At 39.0% G+C, this 20,544-nt stretch overlaps 1 protein-coding gene across 2 annotated transcripts in view; it reads right to left on the bottom strand.

Moving 5' to 3' along the window:
- rgs7a (regulator of G protein signaling 7a) overlaps window positions 1–20,544 on the bottom strand; it is a 50,636-nt gene that overhangs the window by 6,015 nt on the left and 24,077 nt on the right. For both annotated transcript variants that reach the window (XM_026189974.2, XM_026189975.2), the window contains exons 3-13: window positions 18,880–18,976; window positions 13,311–13,361; window positions 6,521–6,627; window positions 4,683–4,734; window positions 3,619–3,683; window positions 3,214–3,290; window positions 2,912–2,993; window positions 1,104–1,178; window positions 850–948; window positions 562–623; window positions 69–179 (exon numbers count right to left, since the gene is read on the bottom strand). In XM_026189974.2, the coding sequence (XP_026045759.1) occupies window positions 69–179; window positions 562–623; window positions 850–948; window positions 1,104–1,178; window positions 2,912–2,993; window positions 3,214–3,290; window positions 3,619–3,683; window positions 4,683–4,734; window positions 6,521–6,627; window positions 13,311–13,361; window positions 18,880–18,976 (878 nt within the window). The remainder of the gene's footprint in view (window positions 1–68; window positions 180–561; window positions 624–849; window positions 949–1,103; window positions 1,179–2,911; window positions 2,994–3,213; window positions 3,291–3,618; window positions 3,684–4,682; window positions 4,735–6,520; window positions 6,628–13,310; window positions 13,362–18,879; window positions 18,977–20,544) is intronic.

Genomic DNA, 20,544 nt, shown 5'->3' with positions numbered 1-20,544 from the left:
CACAGATCAATATGTGCTATAGAAACACTTGGGAATAACGTTTAGCATTTGTGGTTTTCTGTACCCACCTGGCTTCAAGCTCCCAGAGTGTGGCGTCATCTGAGATCCAAGGGTTAGATGGGTCTGGTGGCGTGAGGAAGGGGTCGTATTCAAGATACTGCTCCGTATAGCCCAACAAACTGTTTTTTAAAACAAGAATGGGTGGTTTATTTGTTAGCTTTACCTGACAGAAAGAGAAGGTAAATTCCCTTGGGAGCAAATACTATAAATGAAATGAAATGTAGAGTTTGACAAGAGGGATTGGCTCACTACTTGGACACAAGGATTTAGAAGTCTTTCCTGAACATATCTCTCTTTTTAGAAAGGAATGACAAACAGACACTTTGTACAGGATCAGGTATCTGGATCTCTGTACGCTGATGACAGCTGAAGGCATTGTCTGGGCTTAAACACTGCTCAAGGTCATCTTAGTTCTTAATTCCCAGCTGTGTTAGGCTGTTTAAAGGCTCAATAAACAGATCGATGGCTAAACTGAATAAAGACACAAAGAACATCGCTCACCTCTCTGCCACTTTGGACATTTTCAGTCGATGCCTGTCTAATTGCAATTGCCAAAAGGTGATCTGAAACCACAGCGGGGAACAATGAGTAGACAGCAGTCTCCATGAATTCATTCATTCATTTTCAGTCATACTGATATGACATTTCAAGTTATGCTTTATATTTAAAAGGTGCTCAGTGCAATTAACTGGATACAGAAATAATATGGCTGTAGTAAAATACCAAGTCCAATTGAAGCACTATCATTGACAAAATCACAAATCCTCTACTGCCACCTGTAGGTCTAACCTGTTCCTGCAGTTCTTCTTCTGTAGGCTGCTTGGCCTCTGGAGCTGGGGTGTGGGTTGGGCTGTGGGTACGGATATCATTCTGCAGCCCATACACAGACTAATAAAATAAAAACGTAAGCATCAATATAAGTAGCCTTAATGCTGCAAACAAGCAAAGCATGGCAATATGAAACTGTTTGCATTCATACTTGTAATATATACATACAAATAAGTAACATTATAATCAGGTAAGAGTAGAAAGCTCTTAAGTACCTTTCTAGTTTTGTGGGGATTTTTCATTCTTGAGGACTTCTTTATGTCAACTTCTGTTGTATTGACACATCCAGGCTGTGAAAAAAATGAAAATCAGGAAATCATGAGAAATCCAGCTTGTGATTACATTTTTAGCTGATTATACTCTTCCTTGAGCTTAGACTCTTAGAACACAGTTATGTACTCTATATCACAGTGTACTCTAGCTCGATGCCACAATTAGTAAAGGTGTCGGTACTGTGCAAAAGTTTTAGGCAGGTGTGAAACAGAGACAGAAATATAAATGATTGTTTATTGGCCCCAAATGTGTCCTGCAGCAGGACAACGACCCCAAACTACAGCCAAATATTTTCAAAAGGAAAAAGAAGTGGTGGAAGTGATGGTATGGCCCCCACAGAGCCCTGATCTCAACTTCATCAAGCGTGTCTGGGATTACATGAAGAGACAGAAGGATGTGAGGAAGCCTACATCCACAGAAAATCTGTGGTTAGTTCTCCGAAAGTTTTGGAACAACCTGCTTTCTTCTTCTGTTTTCTTTCGAAAACTGTGTGAAGAACTGTTTTGAAGGCAAAGGGTGGCCACACCAAATATTGATTTGATTTACCTTTCTCTTTTGTTCATGATGATTAAAATAAATGATTAACACTTCCATTTTTGAAAGCATTCTTTGTTTACAGCATTTTTTCTCACCTACCTAAAACTTTTGCTCAGTACTGTGTCATTTTTCAAATACGCTTAGCCAACAAATTCTCCCCAGTTCCCATTACAAATCTTTCACATCTGCAGCAAGCTTCGTTTCTTTGCCAAGGTTACATAGTCCACAATAGAGACAACACCAACAGAGGACATTTGCCTGCAGTCTCATGTCATCTAACTCAGACAGGGGCATCTTAAAATCTCACCAAGTACCCCGCACTTTGAAAATGATGCTAAAGGATACTATGTGCGTTAAAATGTGATGCCTGCGGGTCCTGACCAAGCATCAGTATGTGACAAGTTGGAAGTGAGAATGAGCTGGATTTGCTGGAAGTCTCAAGGACAATGTGTCAGATGCTGGTTAATTAAACATGGAATGTGCCAATTCTAGGAAAACATGGAAACCAGCAGGAAATTAGAATCTTAGAGTGCAAATACTGGCTGATTGAGCAAGTAGTCTAATCTAGGTTTCTTCCAGAAGAACAGAGCTTGATGGTGTCACTGTGAAATTTGAATTAATATTGATTATGTTGCTCCGAGGACGCATAAATTGAACTTGTTATTTCCCAATTAACCGTGGAGCAGTGGCTTTCAGGAATACAGCAGAGGAGACCCTTAAACCTCAAGGGGAAACTAAATGCTAATGCTAAGCAAGTGTGCAGGAACAAGGTAAAGAGCAGCGGTGAAGCTGATGTGTTGTGACAGTTATTGATGTGGCATTTCATGTGTATGGCCAAGGCAAATACACGCCGGGGTATTTGCAGAGCGTTCAGCTATTTACACTCTTTAAATGTTACAGGAACCATATAAAGCTCATATATAAATTCTGTCATCTATTAAGTGCTTAAAGCTTATAATTGCATAACATTTATGAAACAATTTATTAATCACAGTGTTATGTGATATCTATAAAAAAGACAATACATAACTCACAAAAACTAAATGTACCATTCTGGGTAATTGTTCATTTAGACTGTGGTCATTGTGAAATAATTATTTCAGCATTATTCACTTTTACGAGAACTAGTAGGATGATGCTAGTAAAGTCAGCAAAACAATGCTATTAGTAACAGCAGAGGTGATTATGACAATACCATCATAATTTTACTCACCACTGGTCTGTGCACGTCCCAGAATGCTCTTTCCTGACTGTCAAGAATTTTTCTCTCAATTTTGTCTCTTTTCTTGTCCACTCTGGGAGGGAAAAGATAGAATTCAGGGAACAGTTCTGACAGAGTGTGTAGATTAATCTAAAACATTTATGAGCCATTTACTTCATCACATGTTTAATGTGCAATCCATCTGTGAAGTTGTGCACTGGTAATTACAGGGACGTTTAATCACGACATAACGAGTCTGTAAGAGAACTCACTTATAATGGCTCAATGCGTGTGTGGTTCTTATAGAAACCTACTTTGCTTGTGCTTCTGCTTGCATAAAAATGAACTCCCATTTCCTGGCGAAAGCTCTCTGTAGCCTTGCTAAGCTCTCCTGTAAGTAAAACAAAGAAGAAGCAGGAAAACTAAGCTTTGTAGGAATCCAGGCTGATTATGTTTATCGCGCATGCTGTGTACAGTGCACAACTGGATACAATCTTTAATGACTCCTGCTCTGATATGAAAGAAAAAGACGCAGATAATGACTAAACCAGTGATTCATTTAATAGCTTTGTTGAAAGAGAGCTGCAAATTATACAATGACACATGGAAAAACAAATGTTGTTACTGTCAGTATGAACCAAAAGGTAAGAAAGCAGTGCTAATACAGGAAGAGCACAGATAGAAAGGAGTGCTGACACTAAAAGACCTTCTTCACTTACCGCTTCATAGTCTGCAAGCTCCAGACGTGCTTTATTTTGCATTGTTCTTTTGCAGAGGTAAACAGCTGAGAGAGACAAAGAGAATGGTAATAAAGGGAGAACAGGATCTCAGCTTCGTTTTAACAGCCTTAAGTGGCCCTGCGTTGATTCAGTTAATCCTCTCAACTGCACATTTAGACTGGACTGCAAATCACAAAGGTCATTTACTATGATGTGTGTGTGTGTGTGTGTGTGTGTGTGTGTGTGTGTGTGTGTGTGTGTGTGTGTGTGTGCCTGCAACTGCTGGTGCTTGTGTGTTTGAAGGTGTGTGCACGCCTGACTTTTGATGTCTTCCTGTACTATCATCATCCCTTCATCTCTTTGTTAACTGACCATAATGTGCAAGCTTCATTATGCCATTAGAGTGTTTTCATTAAGGGGCATCATTCAAGTGAATCAGTTGCTGCATCTGAGACACTGACTTCCTCTAACACTCCCAGGATTATTCCCACTGTGAGCATTAGCCCCTTTCCCCTTCTACAATTCAAACAACAAATGAACGACCTGCAAGGATGCAGCTATTCAGCAACCCATTTTTGGCATTATGAAAGCTTTATCTCCACTCTGCTCGGCTGTAACAATGAAAAGCTCATCCCTGTATCACCATTAAAATGCTCAGCCAACTGTGCACAACAGGTGCATGCATATCAAGGCATTCCTGTTTTCCTTCACAGTAATCAGACTGCCTCAGTCAGAGTATGACTGAGGTAGACACAATTAACTTTAGTTGGAAAACACTGAAAAAAATAAATGTGTAAAATAGAAAGCATTACCTGATTCTAACTGTTGGCCAAGCGTTAGTGTAAAAACTAAATCTGATCCTTTTTATCACATCTAACATGGAGACACTGTTGCAACACTTGCGTTTCATATTTTTAACCTCTGTAAAAATCAGCATTAATAACATGTCAGCTACAGTTTATGCAATATACAAACAGCCTGTCTCATTAGTCTTCTCTATACACACACAAACACGCACATACACAGTGGAAGTTCAAATATGACTACAACAGAATGGCTCTCACCATAGTCTGTGTTTTCTGGTTCCCAGCAATTTGATGGCCAAAAGTACGGAGTCTGAAGGGAAAAACGAGTCATTAAGAAACAAAACTTTAAAAAAAGACCTTGCAGCTTTGATAATGTACAACTAACCACATGGTGTTTCGAAATCAAAGTGTACTGCTATGTTACTTTGGGTGGGCATGTGGTCCCAGCCCTGCATCTGTCACAATAAAATATTTTGTTGTATAATGGGTTTGGCATAATGTCTAAAGCACATAAGCTTCTTTCAGAGAGTGCTTAGAGCAGACCAGCATGAGAGCTCGCCCTCCTTGGGCAGCATTGTATGGACTGGCACCAGATGAAAAGTGATTACATACAAAAGGCAAAGTAAAGGGTACTAACACAAACAACCTTAGGCATTGATTTACTCTTGTTAGTTGCTGTGCAGCACACTTGGGGGAACTCACTTGGTGGAAAATCAGTAAAACTGTCAGTCTGTGTATTGATGTTTGGAGTACTAGTTCATGAATGGAGCACTCCCCTCCCCATTCATGAACTAGTATGAATTGTGTTCAGGACCTCCTGGTTTACTTACTTCATATGTAATTGAACTAAGTATACTTCATACTTCATATGGGAATGAACATTTTATTTCAACTCCAATAGATGATTTGAAATATCATTTGAAACAATTTTGTCCATTTTTTTGTTCTTTTGCTGCCATCCTGCATAAATGTTATCATTTAACATGACTTTTTTATTAAAACGATCTGCGTGTAGCACTGTGCAAGGCTCTTAGCCACCCCTCATTTTTTATATTCTTCTAGGAAAACGAGTGCAGTGGTTTAGCAAAATGAGAAAACATACATGGAAATACAGTATAGCAAGAAAAAATATTTTTGTACAGTGCTAATGAGCTTAAATTCAGTATTTGGTGTGGCATTTATCCTTTAAAACAGCTTAAACTCTTATAGGCAAGCACTCTTGTAATTTATTTGAGTAGTCTTCAGGAATAGGTTTCCAGGCTTCTTGAAGGATATTCAAAGCTCTTTGGATCTTGGCTTCCTTTTGTTATGTTCTCTGTGAAGATGATTCCACACTGCTTCACTAATCTTGCGGTCCGGGCTATGAAGAGGCCAATCCATGACTGATAGTGTTCCATTGTGTGTGTTTTTTATCCAGATATTCTTTTACTCTATTGGGACTGTGTAGTTAGGATCACTGTCATGCTAAATAACATAGTCAAAGTCAAAGCTTCTTTCCAGACCGATAAAATCTGAAAGTACTTTTCTGCGTTCATAATTCCATCAATTTCGACAAGATCTCCAACACCACTCTCTGAAATGCAAATATGGATTCATTGCTCTATGAGACATGTTGCCAGTGATTTTTAGTTCTTGTGTAATTTGGCATGCATCCATCTTTTTCTCTGTCTCCTTTCCTTAAAATTGCTTCTTGACAGCCACATGCATCTCCCAGGTTCTGTGTCCAGCCTTTGTTGGATTTTTTTCCCTATTTCTTAAAGACGAACATGATGACTTTCAAATACTTTTCATCTGCAGTGAATATTTTCCACCCTGCCACTTCTTTTGTCCAGTTTCCTCATTTTTAATTAATTAATGAATTGCAACACCTTATGTTCACAGTATTTGATGGCCCTAATCAAAAAGTGGATGAAAAGAAAGAACAGAATAATCTATTGACTCTAAAAGTCCTTGACTCTAGCAAACTTAAAATGTTAAATATTTAAAAAATAGGATTAAATATTCCCTTGATTAAGCAATGCTGACAGAGTCGGACAGATGTATAATAAAAATAAAATCATTCAATATAATGAGGAATTAAACATTAACATTCTTACCTGAAACCTATAGAAAGTGCCATCGTCTTTGAGAGTGAGGACGTGGTCAGAGATGGGGAAGAAGTAACCATGTGCAGCCATCAGAGTTCCCAGATGAAGAGCCTCCACTGGGAGAAAACACAGATAAAAAGACTATTTACATCTTGATGCGCTCCTTTTTTCCAGTTTTTTTCCCAGTAGTACCAGATACCAGCACATGTTAATGTGCTTTCATGCACATAAAACATACACACTAGTAGCAGCATGTTTTTGCCAAGAAATGCAGTAATGAGATTGTGTTTCTAAACAAAGAGCATCATAGCAAGCTTCACAACACTGTTAAGATGACTGTTAAGATTTCTGTGAAGGAAACAAGATATAATTTTCTTTCCTTTGGGTAGACGATATGAGACAGTCACACAACAGCCAAATAGTAGCGTCAAATAAAAAAACAACAAGATCTTTTTTTTTATTGTTCAAATCATAAAAAATTCACATATACATTGTTTGCACATTTTGTCCAAAGACATAACAGACTAATACATGATAGTAAATGTACTGTGTGAGTTTTAAATACACTGCTGGTTGAGCTTAACAATGGATAAGGATGGGCTAGATGTGTCTCTATTTAGTGGGTCTCACACTAAACTAAGCTATCCAGCTGTTGGTTTTAGCCTTCCATTTAAGTTGCTAGAAAAACACATTTTTAAAAATGTCAAACGCTTGCTTTAATTTAAATTCTAATTTATTTGCTTTATTTAATTATACAGAGACATTAAAGGTAAACCTGCTTGGAGATCTTAGTTTTTCATTAAAAAGAAGATTCGCTGATTACGCTGCAATCAATACCTCCTCATCACAGATATTGGCCCAGCATGTGTTTTTCTTTTTATTTGTATCCCCAGCTAATTAACGTTATTCACCGTTCATCCCAAGGTGCAAATTCATCCTTCACAATATTGCTAAAATGAACATAAACTAGGAGCAGTTGCTTTACTACACTCTGCACTGCTATCACACAGAGATAGAAAGACCTCCATTGCATCCAAACAGCTCTGCAGGAGGTCTCACTGATTAGCCCACCTTAAGCTTGAGAAGTGTAACTCATCAGTCAAATCAATGTTGTGCTTAGCTGGAGTGAAAACCTGCTTACCTCTGGCACTCCACAGCACATGGCTGACTGTCCCTGATTTAAAGCCATCAGATAATGAAAACATGTAATCAACATCAAGTGTGTATCATCTGCTATCAGTTCCTCCCTGCTGTTCTAAACCTGAAAGTCCTTTGTGGTGTCGACATCTATCAGTCACAGTTTGTGTTTTGGGCTGATGGCTTTCTTTTGATACTGCCATATTTGGTTCATTATGAATAGTTTTTCATACAGTGTTGCCCTTGACTGTTTCTGCCAAGTAAGCTGTCCTACCACACGGATAAAGTGAGAGATGAAAAGATAGAAATGTTTAACATTGTCTAAATTGCCAGAGCTACGAACGCTACAGCAGGAGCTTACTGTATGCACCATAAAATATGCACATGTCTGCTTTCTCACTCTAACACACACACTGGGTGTTTGTGAGTGAGTGATAAATATAGATTGGCTTTTTCTTTGTCACTGAGGTGGCTGTCACCGCTTTCAGAGGTCAGGATGTTTATGTGTATGCATGTGTTTGTCTGTGACTGGGCTCCTTTTATTAATAAATTATGACTCATAAGTTATTTAAACCTGTTTACTTATAAACAAATCCCTCCCTCTGTATCGGCTATATATAAACTCTAAAGGAGATAGTGACATATTTAACATAATAGCGGTATTAACATTTACTACATGGAAAAATCAAGTTATTCCTGAATTTCTTTACTTAACCTTTATACAGAATGTTTGTTTGGGTATTTATCTAAGACAGAATGAATGTCAGATGGCAATAAGGTCAGCACAGCATGAAAAATTACCTCGTGGACATGCAATTAGAGCTTGATGTCTCTTATATTTCAGCAACTGAGTTAATTTGTTCTCATTTGAGTCTGTTGAAAAATCCACACAAAGGTGAAAATGCACACAAAATACATGTGCGGTGCAGATTTATTTCATCTAAGCATTTGCAAACAGTGTGCAGTGTTATTAGGAAAAAAGAATAAATCTGAAAATGTCAGTTCAATCAAATGAAGGTTTTTCATGCATTAAAACATAACCAATCTTATTTATTTCTAGTTTTTCTGACAGGATTCTACTGTATAAAGTTAAGTCCCGGCAGCAAGGGAGCTTCTGGCTTCCTTTTAACATAACATAAGCTTTATAGGTGACTAAACCTTGGATTAGAATTAGTCAAACTGTCAAAAAAGGCCAGGCTTACAGTCCAGAGAGAAAACACCCTTTGATTTCATCATATTACCAGTTATGTGCCAAAACCCCACTAGTTTGGAGCCCTGCCATGTGGAGTGTGGGAGTACTTTTCCACCTGAGCTTTATCTAAAGACAAACACAGAGATTTTGTATTTGTGGCTTATAACGTATGAGCTGCTGAAGTGAAACAGTGTCTCTCTTAGAAATTGTGGAAGGAAAGTAAATAATTCTCAGAAAAGGCTCTTATTTGGCTTCATTAAAATTAAAACTATTTAATATTTCATAGGAAAAACAAAGATTATAAAAGTCTAAGATCTGAATAAAGAATTTATTTTTAATCTAAGTTACTCAAATGTGCTTAAATACATAGTGTCAGGAGGCTCAGCCCCGAAAGCAGTGAACTAAAAGACTAGCACACCAAAGTGCTTTTACATAAAGTCAATTTCAATTAAAGTAAATATGTATTTTAAGTCAATTAAATACACACTTTCAATCATTCGAGGAGGAGCACTCAATGGATTCATGCACAACTGAACTAATACAAGGATTAGTAAAATAACACTGTCCCACAAACAATGGAGGTATAAACTGTATTCATGTGTATGTCAGCACAGAAGTGTGCAAATGGGTGATTTCAGTAGGCTGAAAAACTTGACTCTAGTGCTCTACTGCAGGAGTGACTCTTGAGCCTGATGAGAAGGAGGTTTGAAGAAGGTTGACAGAGAAGACCAGGATCTTTAATCAGAACCTTAGGCACCCTCTTCCCGCTGTTCTGATGAGCCACATGTCCTCCCTCAGAGGTCACTTTACTGTTCCCTGTTCCACTGAGCAGATTAGATGCTCCTTCATATGTAATTCACACCTTTAATAACACGCAGGTGCACACTCCCTGACAACTTGACTGATTTGTCTTGATGCTCTGTTGTGGTCTGGTGACTGTGATGTGTGTATTTATATGGTTAGATGATCCCCATAGTGACCTACTAAACAAGATTAATTTATACAGTGTATATTGTGATCAATTGTTTGTCATTGTATTTATACGTGTTTTTTATTTTCATTTTAATGTATTAGATAATTAATCTACAGTTTATAGACTTTATGTATATTTAAAAGCTTTATAGAGTCATATAATTCATTTCAGCTACAACACAAGTCTATTTTATTTGACCACACTCAAGGCCTGTTTAATGCCATTAATGATTCATTCATAAGCAGGTCAGAGGTCAGAAGAGCAGCAGACCACACTCACTGGAGCTGATTACATTTTTGTGACCCTTATGACCTAATCAAAAGGATAATATAGCAAAGTTAAGTCATAGCACAGAGTGTATCAATAGTACCAACAGGGAATATGTCGTTTCATAAATACTCTCCCTTGATTCTCTTCCCCCCTTTGGGATGAATTTATTTTGAGATTTTCCCAGCATGGTTCCCATTATGCTTTTGGCAATTTTGAACATAGCAAACAATGTGGGGTTCATCTCCGTGAGCTGTAGGATATAACAAAACTTAATTTTTAAAACTGTGCACTTATCAGCCACAATACTGAAACCACTGACAGGTGACGTGTGTAGCATTGATCATTTCGTTCCAGTACAAAAAAACCATTGGGCCCTGGTATTTACATGTTGTCACTTTAATATGCACAATCCACGGAAGCATTGTTGCATACCCACAGCAACAAAGAGCCCAAAGTGTGCAACCACCTCCACCCTCCCTGACCAGACCCTCATCATGAACAAGTGGGATTCAAGGAGGCCCTGCCTGCCCAGGTCTGTTTCAGAGGTGTTTTGGCAGCAATATTGGATGTTTTAAATGACATTTTAGTGAATTTCACTTACACTGAATTTGCTGCAGGCTGTTTGTGTTTTCTCTTTTACCACAGATGTACAGCCAGCAAGCAAGTGGATTACTTTTGAACCTGTAATCAAAGTGGGTCAAAGCATTAAAAACCCTTTGCTATAAATTTAATATAGTGTGGAAAATCCATTGCAGTCAAGCACTGCCTCAAGTCTTTTGACCCATAGGCATCAGCAGATGCTTTGTATCCTCTCCGGGGACTATAACCATGTTTAGCTGGTGCTTTGCTCTACGATCTTTCTGCCTTTAGTCTGCTTTCAGAAAATGATTGACCTACAAAATGTTAAGGTTGCTGATCATGTCAGCCAGTGGCGCCTCGTTCACATTTTTTCCCTTATACGTCCAGTCCCCTTCATGAGCAGAACTGCAGAATATGACAAACGTGGTAAGCAATTACTGCCAGCAGTTCATATGCTAAACAAATCAATAGTTTTCTAAAACTCAGCGAATGATGATGCAAAGTATAATCACTGTGCTATTGTCAGGAGCTTCTTGTGCAATACCTTATGCTGAGACATCAAAAACTTTTGTCAAGAACTTTTGAGGCAAGGATTTCTCTTATCTAATCCAATGCCAAATTGAATCCAAATAAGACTGGAGACTATAGACACGGCCAAATAGGATGATAATGAGTTCTTCTGGGCTGCAGCAGTATATTATCTGTGGCGTTCATTTAGCAAAAGAGCTCTACAGCCTCAGTCAACTTTGATACAAGCTCTTTTACATAATAAACTTGCTGCTATCATGCTGTGAGCCAAATTAATTGCATTTCACTTTGCTGTTTGTCAGCCCCACAAGGAGTTGCTCTGTGCTAAAGTCATTTAGTTATACACAACACTGTGTTTACCACAGGGCAAATAACAGCACCTGTGCTGCAAAAAGCAAAATGGGCAGATTAAAAAAAGTTGTCCTAGATGACAAAAACATCTGTCGACACATGTTTTTAGACTCTTCCTTGTTAAAAATAAATAAATAAATAAAAACCCAGTTTTGGATAAATTTCATCAAAATGAATCTCACAACAAAGTATTTTGAGTATTGTAGATGTAATGACATAAAAACTATTGCCAGATTTTTGTCACAATCCAACAGAGTGGATATTTGTTCCAATGCATCGCATTAAGCATTCTTAAGCATATTACAGATGCCTTAGATGCAATGCAGAAATAATAACGCAGTCGTAATCTTTTTTGAGCAAATATAAAAACTCAGAGACTGGTATTTTCCTCGGCATAATTAAAACGAAAATGGAAATGAAAAAAAAAAAATCACACAAGGACAAACTGTCCACTTGTCTCAAAACTCTTTCATTATGCACATGAAATCATAAATATGCTGCATCAACCGTCGCCCCACCACCCACACACCAGTTTAAATACATGCATAACAACCTTTATGATATCAACATGCACAGCTCATAAAACAGGTAGATCCTTACATACACACAGAGGAACTGTGAGTTGATGAGTCACAATTACTGTATGAACTGATTGTACAATACTGAGGCAACCACTAGAGTAGACTGAAATGTACACCCACGCACATAACCAGTCCAATATCCAAGTAGAAACACCTACATTGCACAGACACGATCAGATACACAAGAAACTCTCAAAAGACACTTGGTTTTAACTTCCCATATTTGTCACAGTTCATCCTGCCCACTTTTGAGTCATATTATGTGCAATGAGAGGCTCGACTAATCATTCGGCAGCTCTTTCAAGGCAGTCCAGTTCTACATTTTTATACTGCGCTAAAATCAAACCAGCTGAAGGACACAAAAAGACTAGATTAAAAAAGAAAACAAACTGACTTTTACCTACTGTAATATGATATGGTACATAGATTTCAAAATGGCAAGTAAGTCAAGTGTTACTCCTTATTTTAGAGCTAAGTGACAACACATCTGGATTCAAGTTATTCAGCATCTAACCAGCACTTGTCCTCTCATTTACGCCACCAGCAAACACGAGGAATGGTATAAACAGTTGTAATGATGCCATCCTGAAATTTCGTATTTTTAGTATTAATTGGGCCATTTGAGAAAACTGATGTTTGGGAAATGAAAATGGAAGTGCATTAGTGGCTGTATTTATTTAGATTTTAGCAAAGTGGCTCCAGTAAAAATATGCCACAATTTTGTTAGTAACAATATTTTAATCTTGTTCTTTTAATTCAGTGCATTTGCAAAACCTCTCAGTTAATCCAGTGTCCTTTCAGTCCTTTCTTTCTTCCTTTAAGCTTGCTTTCTTCTGATTGGCTCTGCTTTACAAAGAAAATATATGAACAGCACGTCTGTGTGTGTTCACATTAGGGATATCATACAGAGCAAAGAGCAGAAACAGCTTTGCGAAACTGAGCGCTGGATTATTGGGGTTACTTGAGGTTACATACACTCAATGTTTTCCAATAATACAATGTTACAGTGTCTATATATAAAGCACAATAGGTCAACTTTAATATTGGCACAAATTGTGGAAAACATGTGATAAATTGCTTTCACAAGCTGTCCACTACTGCCGATCTATTTGCTGACCCTGATGTCAAAAGGGCAACTTCGGTGTTATACATACACCAGTAATAAGCATTTCAGTGTTTGGCTTTTACCTTGATCTTCAATGTCCAGATTCTTCATCATCCACTGTACAATATCAGAACCTAAAATAGAAAAAAGCATATACATATGACTCACTTACATATCTAATATGCTCACGCTGTGCTGGAGCACATTTTGCAGGAGATGCAAATGAAAGGGAAAACAATGAAACTCTTAACCCTAGTCAACCCTCCTCATCATCACAGTGCATACCAATTCCTCTCACCTTGCACCATGTAGGTGGGTAAAAGGTGATCCATTACCATTTTTTTTTCTGTGTACCTCTCCAAGCTGGCTCTTTTTGTGTGACGTCCATAAATATAAATGACCAGAGAGAGATACAATTGGATAATGACGCCTATATTTTGTAGTATATTAAAATAATCTATCTGACTTGAAGCGTCTTATACAGATTGTGACATGCGTGGCAGGATCTAAAATGAGAACAGATCAGAATATTGTCTAAACAGTGAAAGAGGGTTTAAACGAGAGCACAAAAGCAAAAACCTGAGAAGAATTAGGAGGAAGATGCTGTGGCCCTATTTTAAACAAACTATCATCAACAACTGAAACATCTGAGTAATGCTTGTGGTTTGCAGATGATTTGTGTATTCCTTTTGCCATTTTTCTGGAATGGAGAAACATTTTACATGATGGATGCTATTTAGCCTCTTCTCCACCTGAAAATGAATCACATTCAAATCTTAGAACAGCATCCTCCGTCCCCAGGCATTTTCACACCACTGCGCACCATGTGACTTTGGCACTTTGGTTAAATATATATTTTGCAAGCTATTATTACTGTCTGTCATACTGACAGGTGAAGGTGTGTGTGTGCAGACGAAAGCCACAGACGGCAGGGAAAAAAAGGTGTGAAATGGAGACATGAGGGAATTCATGCAGGGAGACATTCGAGCCCCGTGGCTGTATCTCTGTCCATCGAGCTCCCTCTCAGTCTGTCTTCATTTTGTCTTGCACCCCTTTGCGTTTTGGAGCCCCATAACCAGATGAGATTTTCCATGGATTAACATCATTAATACAACCTCATTTTCACACTACCAACTCTGACCCACTTTCAAAGAGAGAGCTTAAATGAGATGTGTAAGATAATCCTCTGACAAGGCTGTTCTCTGAATTAATTAACATCATGACCATAGATTGGTCTGTACTCTTCTGTGTGTGTGTGTGTGTGTGTGTGTGTGTGTGTGTGTGTGTGTGTGTGTGTGTGTGTGTGTGTGTGTGTGTGTGTGTGTGTGTGTGGGTACAAATGCATGCATGCCTCAGAATAAGTCAATAACATGAAAAACCAGCAAAAGCTGAAGTTGTCTATTGTCAATCACCATGTTATTCTTAAAATAAATTATATATGAAGTATTGTTTAAATACTACAGCACACAGTTGCATTAACAGCTGACCATTAATGCTTATACATAATAGAAAGAAAATCTATCTTAATTTATATACAGTATGAAACTGTACTATTGTATTGTGTTATTATTATTATTATTATTATTATTATTATTATTAAAAGCTGTAAAAATAATTTTACACTGTAATGTAAAGGAAAATATCTTCTACACAAAATAAAATCATAAAATCAACATAAAGCTGATACTTAAATAAAGAATAAACAATAATAATAACAATAATATTAATAATAATAACAATTAAGGATAAATAAAGGACAAAATTATACTCAGGCTTTTGAATGAACTGTAAATGGTTCATGCCATAACATCGCTTTGAAAAAAAAAACAGAAATATGAAGTGTTTATTGACCTCTGTGATATGACATTTCTGAGCATCTATAGAAATATTTTCACCAGCAGCCAGACATTTTGTAAGCCATGGCTCTGTTGCTCACTTAAAAATATAAATGCAATACAGCAAAAACACACTGAAAACACACACACACACACACAGACCTCTTGTATCACAGACATATCAAGCATCTTGGTATGAAATAGTGGCACAATCTATTGGAGTAGGTATCATGCACAACACAGAAAAATGGGGGGAAATGCCAGTAAAAACAGAAAACATTGATTTTTAGGTCCTGAAAACTTTCTTTATGTATCATTGTTGTGTAAGTGTTTGATAGAAAAAGTCCTGTGTGGATGTATACATCAAGGGGTGAATTTTTGGCTTGCGGTATAAAAGACTTTGAATTGTCTGTGATGCTATAAAAATGCAATCGATTTACCTTTTCACCCTTCTATGAAAGCCTGCATGGGCAAATAGTTCAACAATACAAGGACTGCATTTTTCAACATAAAGAAACACTTTGAGGATTTCATTTTATTATCCAATCACAAGAATCAGAAAATCCACAGACATCCCTGTAAGGGACAAGGTCAAAAAACAGTAGTGAATTGCTTTGATCTTCTGGTCCTCAGGCATCAATGCATTAAAAACTCAAGCAGTAACTATAAAAACTACAGTCTGGAGTCTTCAGTGGAGACACTTGCAGGATATGGATAAAAGAATCAGGGGATACGGTGATAAATATGCCCCTGTTCAGCATTAAAACTGAACATACAAATGTTTTAGCTTCAATATTCAAAATGTTATTATCGTATTATTTTTGTTGCCATATCACTGACAAAATAATATTATTTTGTTTTATTGACTTAGAAATAATTTAATCCTGTTTTTGTTTACATTTTACACATTGTGCTGGGGTGTGGTTTGTAGCTCATCTGCAGGAGAGCAGTGATGGCGATGCATCGAGAGCAGGCAGCGGTGCATCACCGTCGATTGGAACAGCTGTGGGACCAGTCTGGACACCAGACAAAAGTGTTGCAGAGAGTTGCCTGAGCTGGTTCCTCACCAGCACCGGCCACAGTGACGTCCTTTCACAGCATGGGGGAGGGAGATGACCCACAGACCTTCGACAAGGTCTTTCAGGCCACAGCGGAGGCATGTTTCTGGCTAAAGGAGGAGTGGGTGATGAGGTTGCTCCAGGTGCTTTCTTGCAAAACCCCGGCAGCAGTTCTCAGCTTGACTGCAGCAGCGAGGAACAGCTTCAAAGATGTCTGCCAGGTGGTAGTCAACCACTGGGACTCCCACCTGGGAATTATAAGGACCAACCTTTCACCTATGCCATCGTTCATGTCTCGCACACTAAAAGAGCCATATGAATTACTGGACATTAAACCTGTTTGGACCAGCACCTACCACCCTCAGACTGAAGGGCTGGTGGAGTGACTGAATAAGACTTAATAAGACTGAATAAGACCTGATTAAAGAAAACTGGCATGAATGTCCAAGCCCAGCTAAGATTCAATACGCTCTAGACCTAAGAGCTGAGCTATACACACTGGGGAGGTTATCACAAGAGAATATGCCCCAAGCCCAAGAAACCACTTCTCTGGTGAGCCTGGTTAAATACAGAGATGAGGATTGAGGGGCCAAATTCCACCATTCCTGCCTACCCGATTATGATAACCATTTCACACAGGCCCAGAGAGCAGATGTTGCTGCATTGCAACAGTGATTTGAAGATGTGTTCTCTCCCCTGCCCAGTCATACCCTTCTCACAGAGCACCATTTTGAAATGCACTCTGGCATGACGGTGCATTCACAGCCCTGCAGGTTACCTGCACATAAGAGGCAAATTGTTCAGGGGGAATTTGCTGAAATGGTATAACTGGGAGTAAGAGAAGACAGAGTGCGTGGAGTAGCCCCATAGTTCTTGTGGTGAAGAAAGGTGGTTCTATACAGTTCTCTGTTGATACCGCAAGGTGAATGAAGTGTTTGATACCTACCCAATCCCACAGGTTGCTCCTGGACCGGTTAGACAATGCTCATTTTTTTCACAACACTGGATTTAACCAGGGGTACTGGCAGATTCCCTTGTCTGCAGAGTCCAAGGAAAAAAAACGCCCTTCTCCACTCCATATGGTTTGTACCAATATGAGACACTTCTGCTCAATTTGTTCTGAGCCCCACCCACCTTCCAGTGCCTCATGGACCGGGTGCTGCTCCTACTTGGATGATGTCATCATCCACAGTGACACCTAGGCGGAGCATGTGCAGCGTGTGGCCACGGTACTGGAGTCCGTGAGGCAGGCGGGGTTCACGGCAAACCAGAAGGAGTGTATGGTTGGACAGAGGGAGGTACAGTATCTGGGGTACCATTTGGGAGGCGGGCAGGTGTGTCAACATATGGGTAAAACGACTCCTATCGCATCCTGCCTGCATCTCAAGACCAAAAAACAGGTGAGGCGGTTCTTGGGGCTGGTTTATCTACTTTACCACGCCCAGTTTTGTGTGCAGCTTCACAGACCTGACCAGCCCCTTGACTGATCTCACCCAAAAGGGTGTTCCAGATTTGGAGCAGTGCCAGGCAGCATTCTTGCAGGTAAAGAATTCTTGCTCTACACTCCTAACTTTTCCCTCCCTGGGCTGGGGCTGGGGGCAGCTTTGTCCCAGGAGATAAGGGGGGATTGACCGCCCTGCTCTATACATCAGCACGATTTGTCAGAGCAGAAGGCCAGGTACAGTACAGTAGAAAAAGAGTGAGCTGTTGACTCTCTTCGCTATTACCTCCTGGACTGCCATTTCAGCCTCTGTTCGGATCACGCCCGGCTACAGTGGCTCCATCGCATGAAGGATGCCAACGTCTAGATCACTCGGTGGTATCTGGCTCTCCAGCCTTTTGTTCAAGGTGGTCCGTAGTCATGGCTGACTTCCTCTCTCACTTGCAAGGTGTGGTATCAGAGGAGGCTGACCAGAACAGCTGATGACCATTGTCTAATCATGCTTTCCCTATTTGAGTAGGACGCCAGGACCTGACGGGGGAGCTGTGTGTGGTTTGCAGAGCACAGGGACGCAGCTGGAAAGCTGCACAGAGATGTGGGATACACTGTAAATAAATACCTTACAACATGCAACACTGTGTGCGTGGGTCCTTTATCCTGTCACACACATTATCCCACATTTATTGAAAATCAGGTTGTATGCAATCATGCAGAGCAACAGAACTTGTCACCATATGTTGCAGTTCTGTTCCATTCCTGCAGATGTAACTGGTAAAGCTGCTTGCTAGCTGTGCTGTTTGCATATTTTATACAGAATTATGCAATTATATAGGCCAGATCTAAAATTAATCAATACAGCTGCATGCTCTGTATGGAAGACTTGTCATGTGATGACTGCTAGTTCCTTTTTTCAAGCCCGAAATATCCATTGATATTTCAGGTGTTTCTTGCTTAAGTTAGCGATTTAAATTTATGTGCTTGTGTTCATTTATTTCTGCTCACTGTTAAAACATTTTTTAGATCTCTTCACATGTCACTGTTGGTTGTATGCACAAAACCTCTGAGACTTCTAGCAAAACCAAACAGTGCATTCAGATCACAAAAACAGCCAGTGTTAATGAAAACATTTTTAAGCAATAGTTATATTGCTTATTGCATCTTGCCTGCATCTCAAGACCAAAAAACAGGTGAGTCTGAGTCAATAAATGGAAAAGAAGAGAAGAGAAGAGAAGAGAAGAGAAGAGAAGAGAAGAGAAGAGAAGAGAAGAGAAGAGAAGAGAAGAGAAGAGAAGAGAAGAGAAGAGAAGAGAAAACTCACCTGAAAAAACACTGGGAATCTTGGTTAGAAAACTTTTCACTGTTCTGATGGGGATGCCATTTTTCTCATCCTGCATGCGTGCTATTACCTCCTCCATCTGCACAAGACAGGGACAGTGGAAGAGAAGGGAGAGTGAGTACTTTCTGTGAACTTGTATAAGTAAGTGGAGGTTGTGTGTGTGCAAGAGAGAAAGAGGTACAACAGATACAAACATGTTTCTGTGTGGTTCAGCCACGTCTCCAGGGGACAGAGAGTAAGGCGAGAAAGTTAGTGACTAACCATCACAGCTGTCAGATTTCTGCCTCTCCTTTGACAAATCTCTCTGATGTGTGTCATTTGTCACATAAAAGCACCAGTAAGCTGCACTTATTGGATTCTGCAGTCTCTATTGAATTTTGGAGTTCTAGCAGTGAATTTTTATTATTATTATCCATTGCATTATATTTATATACTCAAACCACCACATACATGAACTGGGCAGAACAGAGACAAACATTAGAAATAGTATCAGTACTGTAAAATATATTGTATTGTCTTCGGCATTAACATTAAGTTAAAATGACAAAAACAGGTGTACAGCCACATACTGGCACACATGCAAACACACAAACATTTGCACACATGGCAAAGATGGAAATGCACTGGGAGTCGTCTCGAGGGCCTGGCAGGGCAACACAAGGCAGACATGTTTCCAAGAACACCCAGAAGGGAGCAAAGCAGAGCAGAGCATAGTGCTGACGCGTCACCACAATTGGATGCCAAGCTACCTCCCTAAACTCTTCCCTCAGTGTAAAAATATACACATGGAAAATATGTACGTAGAAATCAACACATTTTATTTGGTCCACCCACCACACAAACCTCAGTTGTAGTGATTCTATCAAGGTTTGTCCACTTTAACTCTACTATTTAATAATGGCATTATTTGTAAAATGTATGAATAGTGTGATTGCATTAAAAAGCTGCGACTTTTTTCAACCTCTCTCGACTACCATGACATGGATGACTGCAAACCTATATTGTAACTATATCGCAGTAATACTGCAAACAGGAAGATATGCAGCGTACATGACTTTTTTTTACCGATAACGTTTTAGATTTTAATTAAGAATTTTGCATTTTAATAAATGATGGACTTAATTTTTTATAAAAAGTTTATTTTAATCAAGCAGTAGACTTCCAAGCTGAACAGTCAAGCCAGAAGCACCAAAAACTGCTAATTTTCTAGTCGTTGAGCCAATAGTCATAGACTCCTGTTGGTATGCACACAGGTGTACACACGGGTATTCACAGACGCAGACTACAGCTTTCTTGGCTGCTGCCTCAAAGCACATTGTGCGCTGTCTATCTTGCTGATGGCTAAAGATCCAAACGGGACACAAAAAAAAAAAAAAAAAAAGTCATAGACTCCTGTTAAAATATCCAACTTTACAGGATCAAAATGCATGGTTCAGCATGGTAAAAAAAATGCTTTCACATTTATAGGTCATGAAATTCATTAATCATTAAATTGCACCTCTTCACTATGTGTGTGCTCTATGTGTCTAATTTAGTGGATTATCTGATTAATATTATGGCTTGTTTTGTTGTACAGACTGTCCAAGATGTTTGTTTAGAATTAAACAATTAAACTAGAATTGAATTCTAGTATCATCTTAGCCCAGT

Source organism: Astatotilapia calliptera, chromosome 13 (assembly GCF_964374335.1).
Source record: "Astatotilapia calliptera chromosome 13, fAstCal68.1, whole genome shotgun sequence".
NCBI lineage: Eukaryota > Metazoa > Chordata > Actinopteri > Cichliformes > Cichlidae > Astatotilapia > Astatotilapia calliptera.
Note: the sequence above shows the minus strand (reverse complement) of the source record. Positions and strands in the feature narration are given on the sequence as shown.